The sequence below is a fragment of the Alosa alosa genome, chromosome 4, assembly GCF_017589495.1.
Source record: "Alosa alosa isolate M-15738 ecotype Scorff River chromosome 4, AALO_Geno_1.1, whole genome shotgun sequence".
NCBI lineage: Eukaryota > Metazoa > Chordata > Actinopteri > Clupeiformes > Clupeidae > Alosa > Alosa alosa.
In genome coordinates this window covers 31366056-31386696 of record NC_063192.1, presented here as the reverse complement: position 1 = coordinate 31386696, position 20641 = coordinate 31366056, and the positions used below count along the sequence as shown (strand labels likewise).

Below are 20641 nucleotides of genomic sequence, written 5' to 3'. Positions count from 1 at the left end.
GGCTGACTATTATTTAGGTTACTTAATGAAATTACTTGATTAACTGTAAAAAAAAAAACAAAAAAAACAAGTTAGTTGCTTATATATAAGCCATCTCATACTATATTTGGCTAAGAGGGAGCATGTGTAGGTTACACAAAAAGCAGTTATGTCAAGCAAAATTTCTAATATCATCAATAAAGAAATCATCTTTGAACAATGCAGTGCAGCTCCTCAGCAAGGCATCAGGTAGTGCGCCGATAGTGGATTGATGACGCCTCCATCCGGGAATGTCATACGCAGAGGTTCTCCGTCATGGCGGCGTCAGGTGAGGATTATGGTCCGTTCTTGCACCAGTATCGTAATTATTACCTAAAATGGCTAGTATCAAAACACGTTTTAGCAAGATTTTACAGTCGTAAAGGGGTGTGCTCCGCCAGTTTTAGGTGCCATGCGTTTTGTTGTGACTGTAAAAGATAGTTGCAAAAAAAGGTTTGTTCTGGCGAGAACGCTGCGTAGAAACTGCACCAGTAAGGGCTAGCGGTGGCTAGCTAGCCAGCTGGCTGGCCCGATTATTTTAGCTAGCATGCTCCCTAGCAAGGATACCTAGATCCATATTGTACCCTATCTACTAATTGACTGACTTCTTTGATTGAACAAGAGGATGACATGCCGTGCTATTGCATTTTTCTTAGTTGTTAATGCTTAAAAGCCGTGCCGTGTCTCTAGTCCAGCCGTCATTTTGTTTTCTGCAGCCTGTCACTGGAAGTTTTTGTTCAGCGGTGGTAAACGTTTGCTAATTCAGTCGAACCGCTATGCTGTATAGTAGTTTAACTTGCTCTGTTGTTTGGAGTACATTTAAATATTTGGAGTGGATTCACTGTCAACAAATATAAGTAGCATCTAGATACAGGATAGGTATTGTTGCCACGCATGAAAACTCTCAATTTGTTTACCAAGCGCAGGCGCATAGGCCGAGGGAGGGGCGCTCTGTGTTGGGGCTACACTAACTTCACACGTGGACCACTGGAGGGAGGGGGCTCGGGGATATCACTCGTTTGTTTTGAATGACTGATATTCCATCTTTACGTGTTAGAAAGTAACTGTGTTATTTCGCATGCATACTTGCATTTTGGATTCAACAGAGTCTTGCTTTGTTTTCATTTGGGCGTCTTTTGCAGTTCGCCTCATGACAGTCCCGTGGTAGATGGGCATGCATTGCCTTTTTGTTGGAAAAAGGATAGGAAAGGTCAACATCGATGTAATTTGTCAAACAAAACTAAACCATTTTCTTTGGTCAAAATACTTTGGGTTTTACTCAAAATACCTGAGTGATGTGGTTTTTTTATATATATAATGTTGTATCGTGGCACCAGCCAATAATAGTCCTAAGAATGCCATTTTGCCTTCTCACATTCACACCTAATGTGTGTTATTGAGTGTCAAGAGAAGTGAAATAATCTTAATGATTGTTTTTCTTGGTGCACAATGCCAGATCTGCTTCCTGGAGGATTGAGCGATTGACAAGAGTGAGACATTGATGAGATGGTCTATGTAATGCATTGCAGACTTCAGGTTAGACTGATAGATTTGACTATAAACCATGGGTGTTTGTTCCAACTGTGTTGTTTTGCCATGCTTTGGGTTTTGTCCCAGTGGCAGAGCTGTAAACACTTGATTCAGTGGTGCACCAGTGGAATCCCCTGACCGCACACTTTTTCACAATGATATTTGGGGTCGCAGCAGCGTACTGTAGCACCCTGCTTGCAGAGAAAAACAACATCCCTCTGTAACATAGGTTGTCAAAACAAGGCAACAAAACGCCCCTGCTCCATCCACCCCACTTGTTTTAGATGCCATTGATTTGGGCTGGACAGAAAGAGCTTTTAAGGGTTCAGCAATTACAGACTCATGGCTGTGTTTGTGTTTGAATAAACTGCGGGTCAATGCTAGATAGTCCACTCACTTTCAGTGTTTCAGTGTTTATGAACCAGGTACAGAAAGAGGTTGCACGGCCTTTGAAAGCATGATGTTCTCACTGAGATCACATAAGTGCATCTTTAGTGGGAGATGATGAAGACGGCATGACTGCCTTCATTTGCCTGCAGTTGAATGTAGTTACATCAAGCATTGCTGGATTAAACTGAGCAGTCAAATCTATAATTCTTTAATGGTCACTTCTTATGAGGTTGTGACATTTTATTGATATGAACAGAAGTACCTAATAAATGAGTCGTGTGATAGCTGTAAAAGTCGTGTAGTATCTGTTTTTTTTTTCAAGTCCTTATTCCCTCATTTTGCAGCTAAGAAGAAAAATAAGAAGGGTAAGACTCTAACCCTGACCGACTTCCTGGCAGAGGACAGTGGGGGAAACCCTCCTCCCAGCTACCCTCCCACGAAGCCCACTAGCTGGGCAGATGAGACAGATGACCTAGAGGGAGATGGTGAGTTACCCATCCCTACTGCCTCTTCACCTATCTCAAGAAGTCTCAGATCCCACTTGAAACCTACAGTGAAAATATTACTGTACTGTATGATTTGTGGACTGAAAGAGTTTATTGCCATTGTGTATGAAAGAAAGATGCACAAATTCCCACTCTGCACACTGCCAACTGCTTGTGGTTTATGATTCCCATGTTAATATTAATTGCTTCCTGCTGTTAATGGTTTTGTAGAGGCATTGAAAGAAAATATACACAATAATGCTCTTCTAAGACCAATCTCTCAGGACTAGACAATACCTTAGGACTATGTGACAAAGATTGGGACAACTCACTGAAATGTTGGTGTTGCATTGTATGGAGAACTGATTTTCTTAAAGACCCATCCACAACTCCAGAACAGCTTCACCCACCTTTGTTGTTTTCTGGCTATGTTAGAATGAGTTGAGATTTTAACCAAGTTAGAGATATACATTTTTTTTTTTTCCATATCACTAGATTAGATTAATCTCTAATCATCCTAAAATCGCCTTATATATCTGCCTGTGTGGAACCACTAAGGAGAAATGCATCCCCTTTAGCTGCTGATATGGTTAAAAGTATTGCGTCTCTTGTTTTTTTTTGCTTACAGACATTAGAGAGTGTACACACTGCCACTTCTGTCTAAGAATAATACGAAATGGAAAGAGTTGGTAGTAGACTGAGAGCTTCTGTTGACGAAAAACATTAATTATTCAGGTTGATTTGATGATATTATGAATTAGGGTCGTGTCGATGGACGATATCATATTCGATGGACGATATGATGGTTAACAGACATCACGATGGAAAGCATGCTCTAATGCTTCATGCTGTAATGCTTCTAATATTTTTGCGTGGCTACAGCAATGAAGCGCCAAAGGTGTCCTTCTCCACCATGTTAAAATAAACCATTTCTCTCGTTATAGTTATAGGATCAGAAGATATCCGTCTTTCACTGTAAGGCTTGTATTTCGTGCATTTGGCAAAAGCCCCAGATAGCAGCGGAGTGGTAATCAGGATTCGTTATTTGTAAAAGTTGTTTACTTCGCCCTTCGCAAGCTCCATGTCATCTTCTGCTGATGTTCTAAAAGGACCTCAGTAAGTGTGCATCCCAAAGTCTGAAGACAGGACAGAAAAAAACAGGCTTACTCTTGCTGCCTTATTTATCTCCATGCGGTGACCAGGCATACAATCGGTGATGAAAAGTATCAATTTATGACTGTGTACTTATTAGGGCGTGTGGTCCCAAATAGTGTTAATTTCGTCAGACGAGATGAGAGGAAATATGTTAGTCAACGACCTTTTTTTTATGACTAAGGCGAGGCGATGACGAGGCGTCAGTAATGTCCTGAAACACTGACTAAGACTATCTTAAGATGCATTATTGTTGACGAAAAAAAGAGCGAGACTAAATTGTTTTGCATGAAATAAAACTAAGATAAAATCTCCCTTCATGTTTGTCTACAAAATGAGAAGACAGAATATCTAGCTGTTACGTTTTCAAAATATTCGAATGAGTTCATACGCAACAGCTTTCCTGTAGGCTAGTTCACGTGCTGCTGCTGCAACCCTGTGGCTGCAACACGAAACTACATGGAACAAGAACACTGGAGATTTCTGCCAGTTAGCAAGCTAACTACCTAAGCTTTATGCCACTGCTACATACCCAGAAGTTGGACGCTTCTCTCATACAAATTAACATCCCCAGAATGTCCATACGAAAATGTTCAGCATGTAATGTCAACTATTCATCTAGTTAGACTGATGATGCAAAGTTTGCTAGCAAGTAAGCTAATATAGAAAGTTAAGCTAGCAAGTTAGCTATGGCTAAGATGGAGAGTCTGTTTGGGGAATGTGTTGTGTTTAAGCATATAAGCCATCTAGCGGTGAGGCGGAGTAAAACATTAATACATTGGCCCTACTGACAGTGTTTCTCAAACTATTTCAGTTTCAGGACCACTTAACTAACCCTAGCTAAAAAAAAAAAAAAAAAAGATTAGACCTACTTCAACAGTAGCCTATAATTAGTCTATAGGCCTACTCACTGAACCACCTTGCTTATTGTTTTGCACTTTGCTTATTGTGTCAGAGAGGATTCATTCTGTATGATTTAAACTGGCATATCTTACATAGACAGTGTTGCAGAACTGTTTGGATTTAACTACAAGTTATTTGGCAAACAACTCATCTATATTATATTTTATCAAGGACTTGGTGATGACCACACTTTGAGAAACACTGGTCTCTGAATATGACAGTGGTCCAGTCAAATCTTTTACTGTCTATGGTCCCTATAACTGTAGTCGACTTACCTGTGCATGTAAACATAATGGACTGACAAAAATCAGAATGAGTAATTATAACACAGCCCTGTGGAACAATATTGTTGGAAAATTGAGATGTGTGAAACACTATTTGACTCAAATGGTAATCAGAAATAATTTGTTTTAAAAAAAAAAAAAAAAAAGACTAAAATGTGTTGACTAAAACTGACTAAGACTAAGAAAGTTGTCTTTTTGACTAAAACTAGACTAAAAGAGAACTAAAAACTAACAAAAATGATATTTGAATGACTAAATATGACAAAGACTAAAAAGGACATTTCGTCACAAGACTAAGACTATGACTAAATTAAAAATAGGTGACAAAATTAACACTAGTCCCAAATAGTGCCAGCTCTCAAACAGAACATTAATAATGTTACATAAGGCAATAAGATAAAATGATCAGGAACAAAATACAATGTGCTTTGGTGACAAAGGTCATAGGTTTTTCAGTCCACATTTATTTATGAGGGGGGTGGTGTTAAAATAGTGGCTAAGGAGCTGGGCTTGCATACAGTGACCAGAAAAAGGGATTGATTCCCAACCGTTTTTGCTGTTGTGTCAGCCAAATGAATGAAGTAATGAGGGAATCCTATTGGGGCTCAAGTTGTACTACTGAATTATCACAAATAGCTTATCTTATAGGAATGTGTTTGTGTTTGCATTACCACTGGGGTTAGGGTCTCATATAGATTAGAGTTGATCTTATTAAACTTTATCTCCAAAGGTTTAGGCTACATCAGAGTTTCTCTGCCTTTAAAACAGTATCTTCTTATAAGAAAGTAACAAAGAAAACTAAAATACACTGCCCTTGTCATATTCTTCCCTGCAGTGTCCACCTCTTGGCACACAGAGGATGACGTGTACCGGGCACCGCCCATCGACCGCTCCATCCTGCCCACAGCACCGCGGGCTGCCCGGGAGCCCAACATCGACCGTTCACGTCTGCCTCGAAGCCCCCCCTACACTGCCTTTCTGGGCAACCTGCCCTATGACGTCACTGAGGACTCCATCAAGGACTTCTTCCGTGGCCTCAGTGTGAGTGAAGCTGGGCGCCTAGGGGGGTGCTGGCCTAAAGGGATATGACCCACTCACTTTCACATTTGTAATTCTTGGCCAATTGTGTATTTTTGTTATGAAGCATATGTCTTTTAAATAGCTAGTTCTAAAACAGGCTATTGCAATATCTCTAGCTCCCTTTACAGGCCAAAATTAATTGCATAAGCAACTAAGTTATGTTTAATTTTCATTTACATCAAGAAGTCTGGTATTTATTCTGACAAAGTTATTTTAGGAAAAAGTCCACATTACATTGTATGACAACACATGATGGAAGTTATATACTTTTTATGTTTGGCAAATAGTCTTAATGTCAACAGTGCTATAGAAGAGAGAGGTATATTAGATATCTTGAGCCCTTAGGGGCTATAAAGGGCCTATATATACAACCCTGATTAGCTGTTAACTGGCAAGAAATTATTTCCTACTCCCTGACCCAAGCAGTTTGGGGGCAGTGTATGAGTTCATTTGCACACCACTACCTCCTATATCTTCACAGAAGTGAACAAAAGGTTTGACCAAGGTGGTGGAGGCTGAAAGTTGCATGTAGCATGAAAACATTTAAATGATTAAGATATAGATAGACTATGCCATTAATATCTCCATAAATATCAATTAAATTTTAAAGTCTTAAATGTTTGGTCAAGGCAAACAGACCCAGACAGGGATTTCTAGGAGAATGAAGCTATAGGGTTCTGCTATTAAAGCCATGGGAGGTCTTTCATTTTGAGGTTGACGACTTGCACTCAGTTCATTTTACTAGAGCTTGACACTACACCGCCTACTTGGAATACCCTCAGGATAGCCATGCTTACTTGGTTCCATTCATTCCAGTACTCCGAACATGGACTGAATTACGAACAGACCCAGGCTCATGGACAGGTGCTGTAGCTGGAAAAATGCAGCATTCCATTTCACTTTTAAAAACACTGTTCCTGACAATGTGGGCTTATGCCAGTAACAGCATCCTTGCTTTGCTTTGATTTGCTGTTTTAGGGGTGGGCGATATATGTTGTCTGCGATAATATCGTGATTGTTGTTTTAACGATGTGCAAATTGACATTATCAAGTATTTAAATTACTTATGGGGAAAAAACACTCAATCATGCATTGAAACCCCATACATTCACTAAATCCATGTGGTGTATGCGAGAGAAGCCCCTGGCTGCAGCAGAGCAAGTGTCAGATGATCGCTAGTGGGTCCACGTTGTCACACACACGCCTATAATGTTTATTTTAGATATTATTTTTTGTCCATATCGCCCACCCCTAGTCTTCACTACATTGAATCACTAGCACCTCCAGAGGTACAGAGTGGCATTATGAGACAGGAAGGCCGGGGGCTCGCTGGTTAGCCAGAGACTTTCTAATGAGGAGACACAGAACTCAAAAAATCCTCCATAGAAGTGCATGGGGTTAGTTTGTAACGCCAATATGGCCGTTGTCTACACATATCCCACAACGTCGACATGTGAATACATTGAGCCAATCATGTGGTGTGATGTGAAGACATCGTGCCAATCATGTGTTGTGAACTCGCCACTGGAGCAAGGTTGGTGTCGTGAAGCCTTAAGCGCACGCGCATTTCTGCCGAATAGGATGCCCGATGAGAGCCCAAAAAGCGTTGCAATATGGCTGCCGAGTGGAGGGACTTGCCTAAAAGGACTTTGGGTTAGCTTGCTAATATTAGTGTATATCTGGGAAACACTGATCATAGGCATTTTTGTCACAACAGATATTTCTTCACATTTTCTCACTTTTTCTAGTATTTTTTTATTTTTTTTCAAAATGACGTATCCATTTGTTGATCTGACGCTCTTGTTACTGTTGTTTTCCTCTCTCTTACACCCACGCCCCTTCCCCTTGTCCTTGGTGTCCGTCTGTGTACGTGTGAGGTCATTACTCTTACCCTGTCCTCTGGCCTGTCCTCCTGTCCAGATCAGTGCGGTGCGTCTCCCCAGAGAGCCCAGCAACCCAGAGCGGCTGAAGGGCTTCGGCTATGCAGAGTTTGATGATGTGGACTCTCTACTGCGCGCCCTCAGCTTGAACGAGGAGGTAAGACCAGCCATCTCTGAAATCACCACCTGTCTTCTCTTAAACATTACACATTTTTAGTTTTTATCAAATTAGTTTTTATCAAATGTCTAACAATTTTGAAGATTGGCTCTGTCTGTGTGTGTGTGTGTGTGTGTGTGTGTGTGTGTGACCACAGATGTCGAGAATTATTGTTGTTGATATCATAGTCAAATTGTCTTTTGTTACATTGACAGACTTTGTTGTTTGTGTGGTGTGTTGATGTCAGTTCAGACATGACAGTCTTGTTTTTTTTTTAAAACTGCTATATATCTTCACTTCTTAATTTAGCTGTACTAAACAATGCTTTATTAGGAATAACAACTTGCAGATGTAGATCAAATATCGTGTAATTTGCTGATACCGTTAACAGGTTGCTGTCCGGTAGAGTTAGGGCTGTGTAGGTCTGGCTACATATTAGAGCCTAACTTATCAGCATGTCCAGAGGCAAATCCCATGTGTAAGTAAGTTTTTTGTTGTCGAGAAAATATAGTAAACAACATTGAGTTTGAGAGTTTGATTATGGTTTTGTTCTAAAACTAGCAAGCTATTTACCTAAAAGGCATGCAGAGCCTTGCAAATGTCACCCAGAGCCTTATTGGTAATATGATAAACTTGTTCACAAGCTAACTGGTGTCTTTTGGTGGTGTCTTTGAGTAACTTGAGGTGAGACTTGCACAAAATTGAGAAAACACTTTTCTAAAGACCTCACAACAATAAGTGCTAATTCATTACCACTAGGTGGCACATTTGATATGCTTTGATACCTCAGGAAAAACTGAATTGTAAATATTGTGTTGGTCACATTCCCCATTTATTCCTTTATTTATCTCCTCTGGCTTTTCAGAACTTGGGCAATCGGAGAATCAGAGTGGACATTGCAGACCAGTCCAATGAGAAAGGTGCGTGTTAAATGTGCTATATAAGTAAAGTTGACACTTGGCACATTTAAAACTTTTATTTGAGCTAAAGAACTTGCAGTCCCATCATGCCACACGTGTTAATGCACGTGTGCTGTGTGACTTGTACATCTCAGAGCGAGACGATCGCTCCATGTCTGGACGTGATCGCAACAGGGGTGGGGATGGAGGTCCAGACAAGACCGACTCCGACTGGCGAGCCAGGCCCAGCTCCGACACAGACAACGGGCCGTGGAGGGATGATGGGGGTGGGGGTGGGGGCGGAGAGCGTAAGTACACCTGCAGGCAGCACACTGGCAGGAACTGTCCTCTCGCACATGCTCAGACACTCACACCAGCACCACCTGGTCCCTTGCAGGGTCCCGCGATACAGGCTCCCGATTCGAGTCAGATCGATTCCGAGACGGGCCGCGACGAGACGCTGATCGCTATGACGGCGGAAGAGAGCGATACAGGGATCGCTACGATGACCGTGACCGCAGAGACTACGATAAAGGTATGACTTCCATCCAGGTGTTTCATCCAGGTAGTTACCCTCTGTTAGATCTGATAAAGGTATGACTTCCATCCAGGTGTTTCATCCAGGTAGTTACCCTCTGTTAGATCTGATAAAGGTATGACTTCCATCCAGGTGTTTCATCCAGGTAGTTACCCTCTGTTAGATCTGATAAAGGTATGACTTCCATCCAGGTGTTTCATCCAGGTAGTTACCCTCTGTTCGATCTGATTTCTGTCATGTGTCACCAGGCATCTGCGTATTGTATTGAGCATGTGCGGTGCTGAGCTCCTCTCTGTCTTTATGGTGTTTAAGGCTATGACTCGCGCAGTGGTGGTCGCAGACCATTTGGCAGCGGTTTCCGACGTGATTATGACGACAGGCGGGATGAATATAGGAGTGGTGGTGATCGCTATGGTGATCGCTATGGAGACCGCGATCGTTATGGTGACCGGGAGGACAGATTTGAGAGACGGGAGGAGAGGCGTGAGGATCGAGGTGAGAGCAATTCTGTCATGTTTTATCATTTCATGTGGTCTTACTGGAAACTTACTCTATCAGACTCTCAGAGGTCTTTTTTTTAAACTAACATTCAGTACGTATATACCTTTGTGTGCAACATTCTTGAATTTCCCCTCGGGGATCAATAAAGTGTCTGTTGTCTGTCTGTCTGTCTATCTATCTATCTATCTATCTATCTATCTATCTATTCATTCTCTCGCTCTGTGAAAGTTGTTGTTGCTGGTGATTGACACCTCTGGATCCACCCGTGTCACTGTGCAGGTCCTCTCCAAAGACCCAAGCTCAACCTGAAGCCCCGCAGCGTGCCAAAAGAGAGCGAACCAAGCGACAGCTCCTCCGCCCCGTCGGGCCGGGCCGCCTCCATCTTCGGAGGGGCCAAGCCTGTGGACACTGCGGCCAAGGAGCGTGAGGTGGAGGAGCGGCTGAAGAAGGAGCAGGAGAGGCTGCAGAGGCAACTGGACGAGGAGAAGGTCAAAGGGCCTGAGCGCAGACCCAGAGAGAGGTGAGGGCCAGGCAGGAGACGCCTCACACAGAGGCCCCTCCAAGAGGTCCTGCCTGCTGCAGAGCACAGAATAGCCAGACATATTTTCAAAAGGAGCTTTATGGTCTGTAATGGTCCATAATGTTTATTGTGGTCAGTCCTTTGGGTCTGTGCCATAAATGAGCCCTTCATTCCTCCAGGCATCCCAGCTGGCGCAGTGAGGACCAACTCGAGCGCTCCAGGACAGGAAGTGAGTCTTCACAATCAGGCAGCATGACAGGCCGAGGTAAGAGGTCACGACCCCAGCACTCAACGGTCCAGCTGGTTGACCTAGAATTCCTTTATAGAGGTCCTGTTATATTGACATCACATTTGTAGCCTGGTTGTTGTAGTATATGGAGATTTGCTAGAAAAGGGGTCTGATATGCTAAACTGCAAGATCATTCAAAAACATTGCATGATTGCACCCACCCCTCATATTGCCTCACTGGATTCTTTTCAGCTTTTTTTTTGCTTCTTTTTGCACATTCTTACGAAACCCCAGAGGTGTCATAGCAAGGTCATTTTTTAGTCAAACGAGCACACAATTTAGTAAAATGAGCATGCATTCTCTTGATAAACAAAACAAATTTGTAATGACACATCCCTGCCTCCGTACATTCTTGTTGCTTCTGCAATTGCTGGTTGCTCCTCCTTTTTTTAAAAAAAAACTTCCTGTGAATAACTGTCCAAGCCATATCTGGCTACTTGGTCTTGTTTGATAAATAATATTTTCCTGCTGGTTCAATTTGTATCCAGTTTTCAATGAAAATCTATTGAACATGCATGAGAACTATAACATCATACTTAACCTCTACAGGTTCTCGGCGCAGAGAAAGCGAGCGCTCGGTGGAAAACGAGGTGTTTAGCGGGCGTGATGAGGAGCCTCCATCACCTAGCAACCAAGCCCCGTCCCCCAAACAGGAAGCGCTGCCACTCAAGGTGGTGCCTGCCCCGCCCCCCAAGGAGAATGCCTGGGCCAAGCGGAGTGCTCTGAGCAGCAGCGACGGAGACAGCCGGCCCTCCGCATCCCCCAGCAACGCCAATCCCCCCAAACCCAGCAGGTCAGAGGGCACGCACTGCCCACAGAACACCACAACGCCACACCAGTCAGCACTCGCTCCGCTCAGACCCTTCTAGAAGTTAGGCAGTCACATGTATTGATCTAGCAGAAATGTGTTTTCCCTAAAGTATTACAGTGCAGTTACATTTTCCTCAATATTTTTCCCCAGTCCTGTGACACTGGATCTCTCCTAGTTTAGAGGAGGACAGTTGGCTAGGCAGTCTCTTTCCCCTGAAGTAGCACTATTAGTTAACAAACACTATTGAACACTTTTTTTAATTTATTTTATTTTATTTAACCTTTTTTTTCAAGGGAGTCCTGGCCAAGACAGCAGCATAATAGTATAATATAAACAGGGAAAAACAGACAACATAAAACAGAAAAAGGCAATTTAACATCATCTCAACATGATCACCAGCAGCACTCAGTAACAGCACATGTGTATTTAGTACTCAAATAGTCCTTTATCCTAGTTTTAAACTGTGTCATTGTTCAATCAATCAAGATGATTCTGGAATGTATACCAGGATGAGGGTGCAAATGCTTTAAAGGCACTTTCACCGAGGACAGTTAGTGTTCGGGGAATGTCGCACATGATTTGCCCATATGATCGAAGATAACAAGTCCTGGTGGTGACTTTAGGAGTCAGGAGAGAACATAAGCAAGGAGGCAGTTCACACGGTATGGCCTTATAAAGAAGACTATACCAACGCTCCAGCCTGCGATTGTGCAAAGAAGGCCAACCAACACTCATACAAGCTACAGTGATGAGTACGAAAAATAGAATTAGTTACAAATCTTAGTGCTGCATGGTATACTGAATCCAGCATTTTTGGAAAAGATTGATTTGCATGGATGTATACAATATCACCATAAACCAGTATTGACAAAAATGTTGCTTGTAAGTCTTTTCTCACACTAAAAGAGAAACAGCATTTGTTTCTATAATAGAAACCCAACTTTACTCTAAGTTTTTTTGTTAGACACTCTATATGCTGCTTGAAGGACAAACTTTCTTCTAAGAAGAAACCATGATATTTGTAGACTGATACTCGTTCAATTACTTTCTCATCTAGTGTTACAAACTGACAAGTATCGTCTGTGTTCCTTGATTTAGAGAAGCACGTAATTTTAGAGTTTAGTACAAGTCTCAATGTATGGAGATTCTTCTTAATAATGTTAAAAGCTTAACTCAATTAACACTTAACACTTTGCTTTTCAGCGAAGAAGTAAGCCTGTTTACCTCTATTTCCTTCAGCAATGGATTTTAAACCATAATATGATCATATCATTTCAATGATCATATCCTTTCTAGATATGGACATGGAAGTTAGCCTCTAGGTCCTGGAACATGTGAAAAGGCTGTTCTCTGAGCAAATCTCTGAGTTGTTATGACTTTCTTAATGATACATGACCACTTAGTACACTGTCATGACTCACTGAGTTTAAGTAACATAGTTACTGCTTTGTGTTCTCTGGGGAGCATGCGCCAATCTGTCATTCAACAAAAGCTACCTTTGTGCAGCATGAACTATGTATAATTGTTGTTTTAAAGAGGACATATTATGCAAATGTCACGTTTTCAGTGCTTTTACGCATGTAGGCTTGCTACCAAAATATAAAGATAACGCAAGCCAGTCATTTGTCTTTTGCTGCCTAAGTCTGAAGACATGATTCAGAAAGCAGTTCAGATTCTGCTGGCTAAAGTGACGTAACGTCTACTAGCTTGTTGAATAAGTCCACCCCAATTTCACCAATCTGGACAAGTGACTGCAGAATGAAAATGTGAAAGTTTGCTCTTTTCCCATAAGCTTGGGACCTGTTAGCAATGTTGAAGTGAAGCCATCGAGCAAGATGCTTGTTGTGTTAGGAAGAGAAGTGTGTTGTGGTGCTCATTTTGGTATTTTGTGTGTTTGTACTTTTTTTTATAGTATTTTTGACACAGATGTTTTGTTAAGTCTTCATGAATCTATTTAAAATTGTGGGGAAATGGGTGAAATATGTCCTCTTTAATGAAAGACCCTTTGGTAGGGGCCCTTTTTAGAGATATTTTTTCTCAGTGCACTTAAACCCCACTTGTTGCTTCATAAACCACCATAAAATCAGCCACCTTGTTCCATTAAACCTATTTGGATTCAGCTCCATTGCACTGGGCAACTGTACTCACAAGGCCCTTTAAAGTTCTTATATTCATACACATATAGGTCTTAGATATATTGGTGAAAAGACCATGATGTATAAAGAACGCATTTATACATTTTTTCCCCCCAGCTCTCCAAGCTCAGCTGATGAGAAAGATCCCCAAAGAGGCAAAGGTAAGAAAAAGGCTCGGAGGGCCACTTGTTTTGGCCTCAGTATATCTGAAATCTCCAAATGTGCCCCCTCATTATCCCGTCTTCACCAGCTGCTGTGTGTGACCCAGAACACTGCTCAGTCTCAGTACTCCGTGGGACTGGCATCAGAATGTGTTTTGGTGCTACAGTATGTGTGTGTAGTTCGAGCTCGAGCCACTAAAGGCCATGGGAGGATGAGCGTGGTCAGAGCTCACGTGGCCTGCTCTGAGCCTGACCCCAGGCCAGCAGCTTTCCCACCCCCCTCCCCACCTTCCCTCTGGCGTTCCCTCCCGCCAGCTCAACGTTGGCCTCTCCTTTTTAGATGAGAACCAGGCCGACGGCGTGCGCCGGGAGCAGGGACCCAAGCGAGGGCGGGCAGGGGCCTCGGGCCCCACAGCGGGCAGGGCCCGCAGAGAGGCAGCCAGCCGAGACCGGCGGAAGGAAGCGGACAGGTCAGCCAATCAGTGGCGCCCCTGGTGGCCATCTAGCGCCAAACAGGGCACAGGGTTCATCCAGCTCCGCCCATCTTCCCACAGGCACTGTGTGCCAGCCAGCTCTGATGTTGTCCTGCCAGATTGGATTTTCAGTTCAAACCATTTGGGACATTTGATATGCACTAGAGATGGGTGGACTTGGGGGACCTTTTGTATTAGACTACTCCAGAGCCTAGTGTGTGTGTGTGTGTGCGTGTGTGTGTTTGCATAAGCCCCAATGAAGATCGTATAACTAATTTTCATACGGTGAGCTTACATGTACTTGCCAACCTCACACTGAATCAGGTTCAGCGTTTTCCGGGGTTGCTTTCTGTCTCATGCTCATGCTTCTCCTGTGTGTGTTGCTGTTTAAATCATCAGCACTTGACCTCTCTGGCCTCTCTCTTCTTTTGGGGTCAGTACGGCGTAGAACAACTGAGGTGCTGATGATTTTCATACCTTCTGTCCCCATCTCTGTATCCCATCTCTGCGTCCAAGCAGCGCATTGTTAAGAATCAGTTGAGGTGCAGATGATTAATCAAAGCAAAGATGGCCTTCCTGGTGTGCTGTGCAGCTTTTTTGCCAAGGTTGCTGTCCGCACGGCCTCATTCAGCTGCTCACGCTGCCAGCTTGCACTCTCCAACACATTGAAAGCCTGTGCTGGTTGTGTTCGCGCCAGTTGCGCTATTTCTGTTAAAAATACATAATTATGCATACATGCTTTTATTTGTTTGAAGGACAAGCCTGGTACACATGTTCAGTCATTTATGTACAGCCTTCACAGTGGATGTTTTTACAGCATGTAAGAGATCTTTGTCTGAGCGTAGGTTGCTACAGTAGATACCATATCCTGAAAAAAGAAGGTTGAGACCAAGAAAAAACACTTTTCCTGTTTTGAGACAAATGTCTCAACGTTTGAAAATGATTGGCTCTAACTAATCTGAAAAGCCAACCAGAACATGTTTTGAATTACCAAATCATGGAAAATACTCTAAACTGGACTTGTCAATTACTTAATAGAACTTAATTGAAACCCAAATAGTTATGTGAGTTATGAAATTGAAACCAAATGGAACACTGAAGTCTGGAGTGTGTGTGTGGTGCATCCGTGTGTGATGGTGTGGTTTGTGTGTGTGACACAGTTCCAGGTCTCTGCTCTTTGACTGTATTGTACGTTGCTTGTAGAAAGGACGGCAGAAGAGAGCGTGACCTCAGATCCGCACCAGAGCCAAAGAGATATGAGGAACCTCCTTGCCCTGTGAGTGTGTCTCTCTCTCTCTCTGGTTGTGTCCCCTCCCCCAAACCATACCACCCCACCACTAACCCCCCAGCAGAGCTTAGCACATGTTGTGTGGTTCATGCTTTTCAGAGACACAAGGCAAGTGTGTCATGGGTGTAGGGATTGGAATCTCCAGAGACACCACCGTCTTTTTAGTCATGACTCAGTAAGGTCATATTGTGCAAGGGATGTCAAAAGTATAGAATAGAATTTAATTTTAAAAACTACTCAGTGCCAAGTTTTTTGAAGTAATTGATATGGTTATTCTGAATTAAAATATTAACCTTAAAGCCTTAAAATGCAAAATATTACATATTGTGATGTCGTGAGATGCTTTGTGAAGTGTAACTATACTTAACACCCAGTTGCAGGTAGAGGAGATAGTTGTTGAAATTCCTGCTGATGTACGCAATTTACTCAGCAAGGATGCATTTTAAGATGTCCGTAACTCTAATCCCCTTTTTGACCCATTCAGCAAATCGCTCCTCTCTGTCCTGTTCTGAGTTTGTATTCCTAAGAAGCTCCAGTGTTCGTACACTGTCCTGTTCTGTAAATGGGAGACAAACATAGTGGGTCGGCCCAAGCCATAAGCAATCCCATGGGGCTGCAGGAGTGCCGAAGGGAGGGATGTAATTGGCTGTTGAGCTGAAATATCAACATTTCCACAACAATGAATTATGGACTACATCTTCAGCAATTCAGTGCTTTGTATGAAATCTGAGATTTCAGAAACATATTTGCTGTCTGCTGCCTGCCACCAAATAATTTAAGAGGTCCAAGTATGTTATCACAAAATAGCATCATAGGCAACAAGTTTTGCCGTGGTTACACAACAAAATTCATTAAACCCCATTGTGTCGGGTATGTGGTTTCACATTCATGATATGAGAAAGTTAATCAGGCACAGTTCTATAAAAAAAAATCTGTCTTAAAATTGTTGATGAGTTCATGTTGCCATAAAGCTTGTTTAAAGGATGTGGAACCGGAACTTGTTGAGTGATTGTGAGTCCTCTTTTTAAAAGTATACCCACTCAAACCATCTGAATAATATCTGTCTGAAATTATATAGATAATGTCATTTTGCTAAAGATTATTCTGTCCTTTTTGAATGAATGATACTTCCTGACAGATGGGCAGCATGCTATGCTGTTTACTATGCTCTAGCAAGGTAATGAACCTGAAAACAATCAGCCTATCACTAGCCTGGGAATACCCATACGAACTTTGGCCAAGTTTGGGATATGTTCTGCACATCCGTCTGGCCAAGAGGCCATTGAAGCCCATTTCCAATGTCCCGAAAACATGGACACACAAATACAATTGCTAATCCGGCATAAACGTGTATTTCTTTGGAATTTGGAAACAACTGCATGTACAAGATTGCTACACTTCTGAAATGATTTGGTGAGAGTTTAATGTACCAATTGAAGTTTAATTTCACTGCTAGTTACGCCCCTGCTGGAAGTTCTAAGTCAATGAACCTTTTCCAGACCCACTCTCAATTGAGAAGGGTTTGGTGTCAACAAGGCTAGCCCATCACCCTATAGTACTTCACTGCTATTATGGTTGTGAGTGAACTTCTAAACAGTGTGTTTTGTAGACAAGACCTCAGCCACGAGGAGTGGTTGCTGCTTTTACAGAAAAAGTACAGAATAAGTGGTTGAATGCTTTACAGAAAAAAGTACTGTCAGAAATCACACTGATCTCTGTTAAGTCCATCTTACAAAGCTTTTTGGAAGGTTTGAATATGATGCCATATCTTGTCATTTGGATAAGTTCCCTCACAGACTGCTAATTTCAAATGCCTATGATTGTTCTTTTATAGGATCCTTTGTGTACATTGTACAAACGTGACAGTCCTCTCAGATGAATGTTTATATTGGTTTGTCCATTTGCTCCCAAAATAGCAATTTCAAGAAACAAATCCTCCCACTGATCTCTTTAGGTGGTGGGATGCGGGTGCAACACCCAGCCCCACCTCTAGCACAGGTTGTTTTGCTGTGCTCCATTTTAATATTGCCAAATGTTCAGGGTGGTGCAGTACTTTCTTGAGTAACACTTTAGCAAAAGGCTAAAGGAGTCTTCCAAATGCACACACTTATAATTCTCCTTTATGAGTCATTCATCATTTCCCTGAGTAACCTCCGCGGCAGTTGCATTGTCCTTGATTCTGAATTTGCATTTGGAAAATATGTATGTATCTCAGAAATTATTTAAGGGATAACGGCCGCCGAGGTGTCCTGTTATACGGAATTAATGGACGAGGGCGAGGGGCAAAAAACTCCCCGATGATAACAAAAGTTGTACAACAAGCTGAACTAGTGAGCTTCTTTTTAAACAGAACCGCGTGTTTCCTTTGCTTTACAGTGGCAACCGGGTGATAAGCGGGATAACGAGGTGTGTCCAGTTATACGGAATTAATAGACTCCGCTCCGCGTCGGGGAGTTTTTTGCCCCTCGCCCTCGTCCATTAATTCCGTATAACAGGACACCTCGGCGGCCGTTATCCCTTACATAATTAGCATGAAGACGACAGATTTATTTCTCATTGTTGCTTTTTATAATGGCATAAAATAATGAAAACACATGAGAGGCAGAAGCTACAGCTGTTGTTGGTAGAATGTGAATTAATTTAGCATATGGTAGTTATCATGTATTCAGTCCCTCTTTTGACCAAAACAGTTCAGCTTCTATTAACGTCAGTGGATGCTGAGCAGAAACATGTGCTTTCCTCTCCGTTTCAACCCTTGCCACCATCTAATCGCTTTCGTCACAATTTCCCATGACTGGTTCTGGTTCTAAACACTAGTAGAACCAAACTAATTCTGTGATGTAATGGTCAAAAATTCAAATCCATTCAATAACAATGTAATAAGCCCCAGTGGGTTATAGTCACTGATGAACAGCCACAGGATGTTTACTGGGTAGAGTGGGTGGGGGGTGTTTCTATCCTAGTACTCCATAGGTGCATTACTTTCACCCCTCAAATACACCTATAAATTGACTTGTCCAAATGTCATTATTTACTACCTCCACCTAGGAGGTCATGTTTTCTGTTTGGTTGTCAGCAGGATAATGCAAAATGTACCTGTGTGAGTTTCATGAAACATGGTGAAGGGGTGTAGCATGGGTAAAACCCCATTAAGCTCTGAAGCTTTTTTAGGGCATTTAGCCCTGGCAGAGGTCTGCACCCTCCGAGCAGCCTTCTAGTTAAAACATCTCACGAGGGTTATACACGTGAGCCTTTAATATCACTTGGCTATTCAGTTAAAACATGCCTACACATTTCAGCCATCATGGCCCTCATCAGGGAAGTGGATTTAGTGTCTCAGATTTCTGCATAATGTTTGAACTATTTGGAAGAGCGCGAGGGACACCCGACAGGGCAGCCCATCAGCCCTCATTTCACGCTGTGTGTGCCCTTCTAGTTAACTCCTCCTGTGTACCCTTCTAGTTAACTCCTCATGTGTGCCCTTCTAGTTAACTCCTGTGTGTGCCCTTATAGTTACATTACATTACATTTGGCTGACGCTTTTTTAACCAAAGCGACTAACAACATGGTAAACAGTAAGTTTTAGAACAATTCTCACAATTTGATTAACAGTGTCAAAGGCAGCCAATAAGTCAAGTAGAATGAGTTCTGATGACCGAGCAGTCGCCTTGGGTTCCTTTAAGGCTTCTATTATAGAAAGCAGAGCCGTTTCGGTTGAGTGGCCCCTCTTTTACATTTAGTTAACTCCTCCTGTGTGCCCTTCTAGTTAACTCCTCCTGTGTGGCCTTCTAGTTAACTCCTGTGTGTGCCCTTCTAGTTAACTCCTCCTGTGTGCCCTTCTAGTTAACTCATATTATCATGCTTCCTGTGTGACTTGACTGCACCGTGGAACATGAGAAATTTCACACAAAAATACTCTTTTCAATCAAAACATCATTAGTGAAAAAAGAAATCAACTGAAATGTGCTAAAACTGATTGAAATCAAAATGAAAAGTAATGTAAACAAATAAACTATAAATATCTTTTCATCAGCTCTTTTCAGCAAACGTCCTGCATGGTAGAGGCCCTCAAGCTTGTATTTATCTCTTTCCGTAGCAGTTGATCTTGTTCAACATGATTTATGTCAGAAGTGTGAGAGAAAAGTATCTGCAAAGACAACCAGAAATAATCATGATGAAAACAAAAACGTCACTACGCTGTAGCTGAGAATTGTCAAGTTTAGAAATAACTCTGGTGTTTGGCCATGGGAGAAAAGGTCACTTTCATGTGGAAATAACTGCTGTTGTAAACCATCAAAAAAAACAGGTTGTTTTTGAGTAGTCTCCCCAACTCTTAACCCCTAATGTCTGAATAAGAGCCAGAATATCTGTGCTACTCTACATGAACTTTCTCTGTCTTCTGTTCATGCAGAAATTCAGCTCAGCCAGTAAATATGCCGCCTTGCTAATGGATGGTGATCAAGGAGATGACTCAGATGGAAGTGTGGATTGAGAAGAGGAGGAATCAGGTGGACGAATCTCCAGATACTTTGAAGCAACAGCGCTGAAGGCTACCCAACTCTTGTCCTACATCTGAAGTGAAAAACAAAACCATACCCCACAACCCAACTCCTCTCTTATGGACTGTACCTAAACCTAGTGAAATACTGGACTTGTTTTAAAATAGGGGAAATGAAATGTTGAATAAATGACTATAACAAATAAGTGGGGATTAAAAAAAGAATCATGGTCTTACTGCTGGGACATATACAATCACACACCATTGCACTTTGGGTGGGAACCTTCTATTTCAGCCACGGCTCAGGCAGACATTAGTTTCCATTAGGTTTTGAATGCTACCTCCATTTAAGAATGATATACCCGTAGGTGTTATTGTACTTTCCGGACTGCAGATGGCAACATTCTGGATGCACAATACATATCCACTCCTATCTGTCTGTTAAGTTTAGGTGAAGGTGTTGCAGTGTAGAGCAAATTGAGACATTCACCCACTGCAACTGGACTGGTAGGCCATGTGTGTGGAGCAGGTAAGTTACTTCAACCGTGGAACGAGTTTCATTATGTAAACGATATATGGTTGGCAGGTATACCTCATCCATATGCACTGCAGGATTCCACCCAGTGTTAGCCAGGGTGAACCCAGGTGA

The 20641-nt window shown here is 42.3% G+C and overlaps 1 protein-coding gene across 6 annotated transcripts; it reads left to right on the top strand.

Annotated features, from left to right (window-relative positions):
* Positions 1-268: 268 nt before the first annotated feature.
* On the top strand, positions 269-20198 carry eif4ba (eukaryotic translation initiation factor 4Ba). 6 transcript variants are annotated; one of them, XM_048241117.1, is made up of 15 exons: positions 269-307; positions 2283-2423; positions 5598-5803; positions 7763-7879; positions 8745-8799; positions 8934-9086; positions 9176-9313; positions 9629-9811; positions 10097-10337; positions 10517-10602; positions 11176-11419; positions 13690-13733; positions 14074-14203; positions 15410-15482; positions 19906-20198. In XM_048241117.1, exons 1-15 carry the CDS (start codon positions 295-297, stop codon positions 19984-19986), a joined length of 1905 nt encoding a protein of 634 aa, XP_048097074.1. In that variant the 5' UTR covers positions 269-294; the 3' UTR covers positions 19987-20198. The 6 variants fall into 6 exon arrangements, with proteins under 6 accessions (XP_048097074.1, XP_048097073.1, XP_048097076.1 ...); XM_048241116.1 differs by having other exon boundaries at positions 291-319; XM_048241119.1 differs by lacking the exon at positions 14074-14203 and having other exon boundaries at positions 291-319.
* The last annotated feature ends 443 nt before the right edge of the window (positions 20199-20641 follow it).

Excerpts from the sequence above, each read along its gene's own strand:
- eif4ba (XM_048241116.1), top strand. The coding sequence starts at position 295 with ATGGCGGCGTCAGGTGAGGATTATG. Across the intron at positions 10,338-10,516 it reads GAGCGCAGACCCAGAGAGAG|GCATCCCAGCTGGCGCAGTG; the intron begins GTGAGGGCCAGG and ends TCATTCCTCCAG. Across the intron at positions 11,420-13,689 it reads AATCCCCCCAAACCCAGCAG|CTCTCCAAGCTCAGCTGATG; the intron begins GTCAGAGGGCAC and ends TTTTCCCCCCAG.